The sequence below is a fragment of the Hyperoodon ampullatus genome, assembly GCF_949752795.1.
Source record: "Hyperoodon ampullatus genome assembly, chromosome: 2".
Lineage (NCBI taxonomy): Eukaryota > Metazoa > Chordata > Mammalia > Artiodactyla > Ziphiidae > Hyperoodon > Hyperoodon ampullatus.
Window position 1 is genome coordinate 2,339,630 of NC_136915.1, and position 12,012 is coordinate 2,351,641.

The 12,012-nt window shown below is 43.6% G+C and overlaps 1 protein-coding gene across 1 annotated transcript in view; it reads right to left on the bottom strand.

Moving 5' to 3' along the window:
- CEP104 (centrosomal protein 104) overlaps positions 1-12,012 on the bottom strand; it is a 48,496-nt gene that overhangs the window by 15,342 nt on the left and 21,142 nt on the right. The window contains exons 10-13 of the mRNA XM_079697589.1: positions 11,431-11,598; positions 10,617-10,790; positions 2,577-2,753; positions 1-207 (exon numbers count right to left, since the gene is read on the bottom strand). Of these exons, the coding sequence (XP_079553715.1) occupies positions 1-207; positions 2,577-2,753; positions 10,617-10,790; positions 11,431-11,598 (726 nt within the window). The remainder of the gene's footprint in view (positions 208-2,576; positions 2,754-10,616; positions 10,791-11,430; positions 11,599-12,012) is intronic.

Consider the following 12,012-nt stretch of genomic DNA (forward strand, 5'->3'; position numbering starts at 1 on the left):
CCTAATTTCAGCATCTGTAGGTCTGCCGTCTATCGTAGCAAATCCCTCAAAAAGTGTCTTATAGAGGACGCTCCTGCGGGTGGCACTCTCCTCGGGAGGGAGGCACTCCAGGACCAGAGCCCGGTGCTGCGCGTACAGGTCCAGGATCATCCTCACCGCCGAATCCCGCACCTTGTGCTCCCTGTGCTCCAGGGCCCGCACTGCGAACTAAGAAGAGGGTCGGGACATGCTCTTGTTACTGGGTCTCAAAATAGCCACGTTTATTTCTTCTGGCATAAAAGAAACATAGGGACATCATGGACATTTGAAAAACATAGACGACAATGCCCACGGAATTCCAGCTATTAAGATACAGAGTTTTCCTCACTTCCTTTACTTTACATGTGCAGCTGAACTCATGTTGTATGTACAATTATTAGTGTTTTGCTTTTTCCTACATCAGGTATTAAATAGCATTTTTAAAGTTACATCCCCCCAGAAACTTCATATTAAGTATTAGATAATATTTCAATCATAAAGAGGAAATATAATAAACTGCATGCCTCCACCATCTAGATTAACCAATGTTTATCATTTTTGCCATGTTTGCTTCAGCTCTTTCTAAGAAACAGAACCCTAGGACTACCGTGCAAGTCCCCTTGAAGTCTCCCTGGCCCCCTGTCCCCTCCCACCCTCCTCCCCCCTCAGAGGCATCAGTGGCCTGAAGCTGGAGGGCACACGCCCCCCAGACGTCTTCACTTGCTGCACAGTGTACGTGCCATGTGCATGTGTATACACGTAGGATTTTTGTTTGACATTATAAATGATTCACTGTGCTTATCATTCTGACACTTTATTTCTTCTTATTCAATGTTTCTTTTTCAAGATCTGTGCATGACCTTGATGTAGGCAAATGACCCACCCCATCCATTTTAAGCACTTTAGTGTCATCCGAACACTTCACAATACCCCGACGTTCCCACGTATAGTAAACCCACGTCCCCTCCTGGTCCTTTGGGCGCCGGCCCCTCACTGGCTGGGCTTCCTCACTTCCTGTGCCTCCGCCTGCCACACACTCAGGTTTAACCCCAGACCTTGTCCTTCCCAACCCCTGCACCAGCTCGAGAAGTTCTGACCGTGAGGATCCCCCGGAATGATCACCTCCTGCCTCTCCAGCTCACCTGTCTGCACTCCCTCCCGTCTGCCACCTCCTGCGAGTCTTTCCCGCCCCGCGTGTCCATCACCAAGTCACCCCCGGCATCCCTGCAGGCCCTCAAATCTGGGGCCCCTCCTCCTCTGTGTTCCCAGGTGAAGCAGAAGGTGCTGTGGGCTCGGGAATTGTGCCAGCTGGTTTCATGCTGGACTTTGGGCCATGGCGACCCTGGGGTCCTTGGCATCATGCAGTAAACTGACCCGTGACGTTTCCTGGTCGGTTTCCCTGCTCAGAGGTCAAGGGCAGCATCTCATACTTCCTGCTTGCCTCTCAAACCTCCCCATCCACTCTCGGCTTTGAGCCAACGCCCTCCTGTTGAGAGGCTGGCTGGCAGCTGCCCAGCTCTGAGCCGAGCCATCCGAGCGAGCACTGCAGCCCCATTCCGTCGGCTGCTTGGGGGCTTTGTTCCTTCAATTAAAGCCTCACCCTCACCTCCAACTTTTACTCATTTCTCCTCCTTCTTAAACTCTCCGTCTGGATCAAGCCCACTGCATGTAGACGGACCAGCACCAGGTGACGTGCTCACCAACCCAGTTTCCCCACTTCCTTGGGGCACAGTTGTACACGCCTCCCGGGCCCTGCAGTGAGGATGGGGCCACCTCAGTGGATGGAAATGTCTGAGAGTGGCTCGGCCTGTGGACACCTCCACTCACAACCTCTAGTCACCCTCCTCCGTTCAGTGACCTTGGAGGTCAAGTGTGAAGCCGTGGGATCACACTGGGAGGAGACGGAGCCCCCGAGTGCCCACAGAGCAGAGCGGCTTCTGTCCCCACAGATGGCACCAGCCACAAGAGACAGCAGTGAGCCTCTGCTGTGTCACTGCCCTGAAGATTGCGCATCTGTGATGGCGGCACAGCTTACTGGACCAAAGCTTACGCTGGGATCCTGACATGGGTGTGGCCCTAACAAGGATGTAAGCATGTGGGGCAGGCTTATGGTCTGTGCTGGGGAACGAGAAAACTGACGTGGAGGCAGGACAGACAGTGGCCACGTGACGCAGGGCAGGACAGGGGACACTGATCCATACTCAGGAGGAAGTCCAGAGGCTATAAGTGAACGGACACAATCAGTGTTCACTTCTGGGGCTCATGGGGTTGTCCAAAGCACAGAACATGCACCTCCTTCCACAGATCTGCCACCCCCTATGACACGGCGTCATTGCTTGCAGAGCTTGCTTCCCTGGGGACATGGCTCTGCACGGCTCACGTCCCGACACCATGGTGCAACCGGCAGCGCGACTCCAGCGCCCTCATGTGTCAGAGGAAGCGGCGACGTTCCGAAATCGCCCCCCACCTCTGCACGCAGCCAACACCAGCCAGACGCTTGCCATGCTCCGGCCACCAGCTCGGGGCCCAGGCTGCGGCGGCCACCCTGGGGCACTTACCCGCATCACGCTGTCCACGGTGAAGCCCATGCCCTCCATGCCCAGGTCCCGCAGCAGCCGGGCCAGCAGCGCCATCTGGCTCATGGCCAGGTGAGCCGAGGAGTTGGCTTTTAATGGCTGGACTAGGTAAGATGGGATAAGCTGGAGAGACTTCACTTCCTTAAACAAGGCCATTTCCTATAAAAACCAACATCATTTGTTAAGTTTTACTGGAAAATGCTAAGGGCAACTTAGTGCCATCCGCAAAGTAATCACTGAAGGAAAAAACAGGGAACAAAAAATGACAGTGACAAATGGCAGTAAAATCACTGATCTATAAGCTCGTATTTCTATTTAAGATGTAATAACAATTAAAAACAAAAACCAAAAGCATCAGAAATAAAAACCACGATCACTTGGAGATTAATGAAATCTTTACAGCAAATGTGATCGGTAACTTAAGGTTTCTCTTCTCAGGATTTCACAACCTGAAGAAAAAGGTTTTCTAATTTCTAAAATTCTGAAAGAAATTAGTCCTGCTGCGAGAACCACCATTTCGGTATTTATTTAATATCAGCCAAGCATGTAAACCACGCACAATACTCCAGGTGAACAGACCCCTGATGGGTTTAGATGAAGGAGGGTAAGTACCTCCACACAGTCCAACGTCTCCAAGTGAGCAAGTCTTCCCATAACTAAGATTTCATCATTTAATTAGCCAGATGCAGAAAAAGAAAAAAAGGTAAAATATTAAAGAAAAAGATGGAAGAAACAATAACATATTGATAAAATATGAGATGTAATATAGAAAGACGTCTGTTTTTAGCAGGCCTGCAGGCCACACTACCCAAAACACCCTCATTTTGACAGTACAGTTAACTCTCTCTCTGGGCCCGTGAGTAGCTCTGAACCAAAGGAAAGAAGAAAGAGGAAGGACAGCCCCTCAGAGCAGCATGAACAGTGAACTCACACATGACACACAGGTGCTGAGGACACGGGGATGGAGGGTCGGTTGCCCAGATGCTGGTGCAGAACGAGAACAGCTCCCAAGCAGAGGACACTCAGCACCACCACTGTCTCAGAGGTGAATGTGGCTTGAAAATAATTAGCTGCATATTCAATGCATCCTTTGAAAGATTTCCCCCAAATAGTATCACTTACTTGTTTTCTCTGAAAATTTAAGTTCATTAAACAAAACAAGATCAGTGGTTCTTCATGTTGGAGAAACTATGGCAGCTTTGGGTTCCTTCCCTAGAAAGCCGTGCACACTCGCAGCACTGTGTGTGACATTCGAAGAGCTCGCAGACTTTCTGAATCTTAATTTGAGATCTCCTAGACCAGATGGAGTCACTAATTTAAAGAGAGCAAAGCATATTCTCACACTGCTCGTCTAAGCGTGTGCCCCAAACTCTGTTTTTTAAACTTGTTATTGGAGTATAGCTGATTTACAATGTTGCCTTATTTTCTGCAGTACAGCAAAGTGAATCAGTTATATATAAATACATACCCACTCTTTTTTATTTTCCCATATAGGTCATTACAGGGTACTGAAAAGAGTTCCCTGTGCTATACAGTAGGTCCTTATTAGTCATCTATTTTATATATAGTAGTGTGTATATGTCAATCCCAATCTCCCAATTTATCCCTTCCCCCGTGCTTCCCTGTTTTCTATGTCTGTGACTCTCTGTTTTGTAAATGTTCATTTGTACCCTTTAAAAAAATTCCACATAAAAGCAATATCATATGGTATTTGTCTTTCTGTGTCTGACTTACTTCACTTAGTATGATAATCTCTAGGCCCATCCATGTTGCTACAAATGGCATTATTTTGTTCTTTTTTATGGCTGAGTAATATTCCATTGTATATATGTACCGCATCTTCTTTATCCATTCCTCTGTTGATGGACATTCAGGTTGCTTCCATGTCCTGGCTATTGTAAATAGTGCTGCAATGAACATTGGGGTGCACGTATTGTTTTGAAATATGGTTTTCTCAGGGTATATGCCCAGTAGTGGGATTGCTGGGTCATGTGGTAGTTCTATTTTTAGTTTTTTAAGGATCCTCCATACTGTTCTCCATAGTGGCTGTACCAATTTACTTTCCCACCAACAGTGCAAGAGGGTTCCCTTTTCTCCACACCCTCTCCAGCATTTATTATTTGTAGACTTTTTAGTGACAGCCATTCTGACTGGTGTAAGGTGATACCTCATTGTAGTTTTGATTTGCATTTCTCTAATAATTAGCTATGTTGAGCAACTTTTCAAGTGCTGTTTGGCCACCTGTATGTCTTCTTTGGAGAAATGTCTGTTTAGATCTCTTGCCCACTGTTTGACTGGTTTTTTTTTTAATATATATATTGAGCTGCATGAGCTGTTTGTATACTTTGGAGATTAATCCCTTGTCAGTTGCTTCGTTTGCAAATATGTACTCCCATTCTGTGGGTTGTCTTTTCGTTTTGCTTATGTTTTTTTTGCTGTGCAAAAGCTTTTAAGTTTAATTAGGTCCCATTTGTTTATTTTTATTTTCATTACTCTAGGAGGTGGACTGAAAAAGATCTTGCTGTGATTTATGTCAAAGAGTGTTCTGCCTATGTTTTCCTCTAAGAGTTTTATAGCGTCTGGCCTTACATTTAGGTCTTTCATCCATCTTAAGTTTGTTTTTGTGTATGGCATTAGGGAGTGTTGCAATTTCATTCTTTTACATGCAGCTGTGCAGTTTCCCCAGCACCACTTACTGAAGAGACTGTTTTTTCCCCATTGTATAGTCCTGCCTCCTTTGTCATAGATTAGGTGACCATAGGTGAGTGGGTTTATCTCTGGACTTTCTAGCCTGTCCCATTGATCTGTATGTCTGTTTTTGTGCCCGTACCATACTGTTTTGATGACTGTAGCTTTGTAGTATAGTATGAAGTCAGGGAGCCTGATTCCTCCAGCTCCATTTTCCTTTCTCAAGATTGCTTTGGGTATTCAGGATCTTTTGTGTTTCCATACAAACTAAAGATTTTTGTTCTAATTCTGTGAAAAATGCCATTGGTAATTTGATAGGGATAGCACTGAATCTGTAGATTGCTTTGGGTAGTATAGTCATTTTGACAAAATTGATTCTTCCAATCCAAGAACATGGCATATCTACCCGTTTGTGTCTTCTTTGATTTCTTTCATCAGTGTCTTAGAGTTTTCTGCATATAGGTCTTTTGTCTGCTTAGGTAGGTTTATTCCTAGGTATTTTATTTTTTGTTGCAAAGGTAAATGGGATTGTTTCCTGAATTTCTCTTTCTGATCTTTCATTCTTCGTGTACAGGAATGCAAGAGATTTCTGTGTATTAATTTTGTATCCTGCCATTTTCATCAAATTCATTGATGAGCTCTAGTAGTTTTCTGGTAGCATCTTTAGGATTTTCTAGGTATGGTATCATGTCATCTGCAAACAGTGCAAGTTTTACTTCTTCTTTTCCATTTGGATTCCTCTTATTTCTTTTTCTTCTCTGAATGCCATGGCTAGGACTTCCAAAATTGTGTTGAATAAAACTGTTGAGAGAGGACACCTTGTCTTGTTCCTGATCTTAGAGGAAATGCTTTCAGTTTTTCACCATTGAGAATGATGTTTGCTGTGGGTTTGTCATATATGGCCTTTATTATTTTGAGGTAGGTTCCCTCTATGCCCACTTTCTGGAGAGTTTTTATCATAAATAGGTGTTGAATTTTGTCAAAAGCTTTCTCTGCATCTACTGAGGTGGTCATATGGTTTTTATTCTTCAGATTGTTAATATGGTGTATCACATTCATTGATTTGCATATGTTGAAGAAACCTTGCACCCTTAGAATAAATCCCACTTGATCATGGTGTATGATCCTCTTAATGTGTTGTTGGATTTGGTTTGCTAGCATTTTGTTGAGGATTAATTCTATGTTCATCAGTGATGTTGGCCTGTAATTTTCTTTTCTTTTTTTGTAGTATCTTTGCCTGATTTTGGTATCAGGGTGATACCAAATATCACCCTGGGAGTGTTCCTTCTGCAATTCTTTGGAAGAGTTTCAGCAGGATAGGTGTTAACCCTTCTCTAAATGTTTGATAGTATTAGCCTATGAAGCCATCTCATCCTGGACTTTTTTGTTCACACTGCACAGCATGTGGAATCTTAGTTCCCCAACCAGGGATGGAACCCATGCCCCCTGCAGTGGAAGCACAGACTCATAACCACTGGACCACCAGGGAATTCCCTGTTAGAAGTTTTTAAATCAGTTTCAATTTCGGCACTTGTGATTGGTCTGCTCATATTTTCTATTTCTTCCTGGTTCAGTCTTGGAAGGCTGTACCTTTCTAAAAATTTGTCCATTTCTTCTAGGTTGTCCATTTTATTGGCATAAAGTAGCTTGTACTAGTCTTTTATGATCCTTTGTATTTCTGTGGTCTGTTGTAACTTTTCTTTTTTATTTCTAATTTTATTCGAGTCCTCTCCCTTTTTTTCTTGGAGTCTGGCTAAAGGTTTTTCAATTTTGTTTATCTTCTCAAAGATCCAGCTTTTAGTTTCATTGATCTTTGCTATCTTTTTCTTTGTCTCTATTTCATTTATTTCTGCTCTGATCTTTATGATTTTTCCTTCTACTAACTTTGGGTTTTGTCCTTTCTCTAGTTGCTTTAGGTGTAAGGTTAGGTTGTTTATTTGATATTTTTCTTGTTTCCTGAGATAAGACTGTATTGCTGTAAACTTCCCTCTTAGAACTGCTTTCGCTGTGTCCCACAGGTTTTGGATTGTTGTGTTTTCATTGTCATTTGTCTCTAGATATTTTTTGATTTCCCCAGTGATCTCTTGGTTATTCAGTAGTGTATTGTTTAACCTCCATGTGTTTGTATTTTTTAGTTTCTTTCCTGTAACTGATATCTAGTCTTACAGCATTGTGGTTGGAAAAGATACTTGATACAATTTCAATTTTCTTAAATTTACCAAGGCTTGATTTGTGACTCAAAATATGGTCTATCCTGGAGAATGTTCCATGAGCACTTGAGAAGGAAGTGTATTCTGTTGTTTTTGGATGGAATGTACTATAAATATCAATTAAGTCCATCTTGTTTAATGTATCATTTAAAGCTTGTGTTTCCTTATTTATTTTCATTTTGGATGATCTGTCCACTGGTGAAAGTGGGGTGTTAAAGTCCACTACTATTATTGTGTTACTGTCGCTTTCCCCTTTTATGGCTGTTAGCATTTGCCTTATGTATTGAGGTGCTCCTATGTTGGGTGCATAAATATTTACAACTGTTATATCTTCTTCATGGATCGATCCCTTGATCATTATGTAGTGTCCTTCTTTGTCTCTTGTAACAGTCTTTATTTTAAAGTCTATTTTGCCTGATATGAGTATTGCTACTCCAGCTTTCTTTTGATTTCCATTTGCATGGAATATCTTTTTATGTCCTCTCACTTTCAGTCCGTACGTGTCCCTAGGTCTGAAGTGGGTCTCTTGTAGACAGTGTATATATGGGTCCTGTTTTTGTATCCATTCAGCCAGTCTGTGTCTTTTGGTTGGAGCATTTAATCCATTTATATTTAAGGCAATTATCAATATGTATGTTCCTATTGCCATCTTCTTAATTGCTTTGGGTTTGTTTTTGTATATCTTATTTCTTCCCTTCTTCTTTTACTGTCTTCTTTTGTGGTTTGAGGACCATCTTTAGTGTTGTATTTAGGTTGTTTTTTCTTTTTTTGTGTGTATCTATTGTAGTTTTTTTGGTTTGCATTTCCCATGAGGTTTAAAAAATATATTTATTTATTTATTTATTTATTTATTTATTTATTTATTGGCTGTGTTGGGTCTTCGTTTCTGTGCGTGGGCTTTCTCTAGTTGCAGTGAGTGGGGGCCACTCTTCATCGCGGTGCACAGGCCTCTGTCGTGGCTTCTCTTGTTGCGGAGCACAAGCTCCAGACGTGCAGGCTCAGTAGTTGTGGTTCATGGGCCTAGTTGCTCCGCAGCATGTGGGATCTTCCCAGACCAGGGCTCGAACTCGTGTCCCCTGCACTGGCAGGCAGATTCCCAACCACTGCGTCACCAGGGAAGCCCTCCCATGAGGTTCTGATATAGCAGTCTATATATAAACAAGGTTGTTTTAAGTTGCTGGTCTCTTACTTTCCAATGCAATTCCCATTTCCTGCATTTGTGCTCTCCTCTTCTCACGATTACTGGTTTTGATGATCATATTTGTGTGTGGATGATTTGCTCCTTTAAGTGTACGTTTGCCTTTACTAGCGAGCTTTCCCATTTCTTAGTTTTCTTGTTTGTAGAAACAAGAATATTTCCCCCCCATCCCTCCACCTAGAGAAGCTCCTTTAGCATTTGTTGTAAAGCTGGTTTGCTGGTGCTGAATTCTTAGTTTTTGCTCGTCTGAAAAGTTTTTGATTTCTCTGTCAAATCTGAATGACAGCCTTGCTGTGTAAAGTATTCTTGGTTGTACGTTTTTCCCTTTCATCACTTTAAATATATCCTGCTATTCCCTTTTGGCCTGTGGAGTTTTTGCTGAAAAATCAGCTGATAACCTTCTGGGGATTCCTTTGTGTGTTATTTGTTGCTTTTCCCTTGTTGCTTCTAATATTTTTTCATTGTATTTAATTTTTGTTAGTTTGATTAATATGTGTCTTGGCATGTTTCTCCTTGGGTTTATCCTGTATGGGACTCTCTGCACTTCCTGGACTTGGGTGACTATTTCCTTTCCCATGTTAGGGAAGGTTTAAACTATAATCTCTTCAAATATTTTCTCATCCCCTCTTTTTCTCTTTTTCTTCTGGGACCCCTATAATTCGAATGTTGGTGTGTTCAGTGTTGTCTCAGACGTCTCTGAGAGTGTCCTCAATTCTTTTCATTCTTTTTCCTTTATTCTGCTCCTTGGCAGTTATTTCCACCATTTTATCTTCCAGCTCACTTATCCATTCTTCTGCCTCAGTTATTCTGCTATTGATTCCTTCTAGTGCATTTCCCATTTCAGTTACTGTGTTGTTCATCACTGTTTGTTTGTTCTTTAGTTTTTCTAGGTCTTTGTTAAACATTTCTTGTATCTTCTCCATCCGTGCCTCCATTCTTTTTCTAAGATGTTGGATCATCTTTATTACCATCATTCTGAATTCTTTTTCAGGTAGACTGCCTATTTCCTCTTCATTTAATTGTTCTTATAGGTTTTTACCTTGCTCCTTTGTCTGCAGCATATTTCTGTCTTCTCTTCTTTCTAATTTACTGTATTTGTGGTCTCCTTTTGCAGGCTACAGGGTGGTAGTTCCTCTTGCTCCTGGTGTCTGCCCCCTGGTGGGTGGAGCTGGGTCTTGTCCCTCTGGTGAGCAGGGTTGTGTCAAGGGGTGTGTTTTGGGGTGTCTCTGAGCTTAGTATGACTTTAGGCAGCCTGTCTGCTAATGGGTAGGGCTGTGTTCCTTTCTTGCTGGTTGTTTGGCCTGAGGTGTTCCAGCACTGGAGCCTGCAGGCTGTTGGGTGAAGCTGGGTCTCAGTGCCAAGACAGGGACCTCCAGGAGAGCTCACGCTGATTAATATTCCCTGGGGCTGGGAATTCCCTGGTGGTCCAGTGGCCAGGACTTGGCACTCCCACCACGGTGGCTTGGGTCTGACCCCTGGTTGGGGAACCAAGATCCCGCAAGCCGCACAGTGCAGTGTGCCCCAAACTCTTAAACACTCACTTCTATCTTAGTTTCCCCCAGCGCCCAGGCTAGACGAGGCGTGTTTGCTGAAAGAATAAAAATATTTAGATCAAGACCATTATACATCTTTTTTTGACCCCATTTTTCTATTCTGATTTAATTCTCCATATATTTTTATTTATTTAAAAAATTAATAGTGTACGTTGAATAAGAAAAACACTAGAAAAAGCAAACTGTACATTTTAATCATGTTTAAGGCAATATTTACCTGGTTTAGAACATAAGGAAAATATGATGGTGAATCACTAAGGATAATCTATGATGCTCTTGGGTAGACAGGATCTTGTAAGGTATTAAGAAAGTCAAGTATCTGTAGTTATATTTTTATTATTTATGGTTTCAAATTCTGTGGTGAAGTTCATACCTGAATAAAATTGGAAGCTATAACACGGAGGCGAGCAGAAGAATCTCCAGTTCTCGTGAGCAGAACAGGAATGGTCCTTTCCACACAGTGAGTTGTTTCAAGCTTACCCAGTTTATGTTTAGGAATATATTGTGTGATTAACATTTTCAACAATTTCAAAGATGCCTGAAAGACCTAAGAAAAAAGTGATAAAAACAGATGAGCCACTCTAACTGAATTCCACCAACAGAAAACATGAAATTTACTATTAATTATAAACACGAACGTTACGCTGAAAACTACATGCTGTCTGAAGGACTGCAAATGGCCAACTGAAAACTTCCCTGTGAGCACAGTGCCCTGCACACGGAAGGCATGGGCTCTTATCTCCCACGTGTCATAAAGTCCCCGATATCTCTCCATGAGCCAAATATCTGACATTACTGCTGAACTGCATGGGCTCCTGTGTGAATGCAGACGACAGTGTAATTGTGGGATGTTCATTCTTAAGGCCCTTTCAGGGTCAGGAGAAGTCAGTGGTAACTCCCAAGCTCCTCAGGTGTCATGAAGAACAAAAACATAAAGGGGCATGTATCAGTCGTGGTGGCCAGGGCTCTGTGCACGTGGCACCAGAGGGCACGGCCCATGGGGACAGACCTCAGACTCCTCAGCGACCACGTTCCTTCCTAGAGAGCTTCATTCCTAGTGACACCACATGCTAGGTGACAACAGTACGGGGGACCAGGCTGCCTCTCAGGCTACCCTGACCTCCTGGGGACATCCCGGCAGCTCTCTGGCAGACACGGGGGCCCCTGAGGGGCGGGCGGGGACTCACTGGGGTCACGATGTCTTGGATGGCTCTCCTGATGAGGAATACGGCCGCCCTCAGCGTGCTCTTCAGGTCTTCCTTTGGGGTTGCCGCCGGTGCATCCATCAGCTGTTTATACAGGGTGAGCAGCGCGTCCTCCCGGTGCGACCATGTTTTGGAATAGGCCCCGGCCACCTGGGAGGGTGGGAGCCGGCCCCTCAGAGTGGGCACTTGGCCACAGCCCCTCCCCAGCAGCCCCGGCAGTCCCAGCAGCCTGCACCCTGCACCCCCGGCCTTGGTTTGTTTTAAACCAAGACACAGCTTTTCTAATAACAGGACCTCCACCCACTAGGTATGTGTATTTGGAGAAATACTCCTCCTAACGTGGGAAATTTAAGTTTATGTTAAAACATGGAATGCATTAAAAGTTCCAGCACGAGAATCTTTTGAGGCTGGTGACATGCTCATGTTTTGTTTGCTCTGCTGTCCTCTTCCCTGGAGCTGGCGGTGCTCTTAGGCGGAAGCTGGTGTTGGACCCCAGCCCTGTCAACGTCACAAAGAAGGCCCAGACTTAAATGGATACTTGTCATGAAATCTGAAATTCTAGCT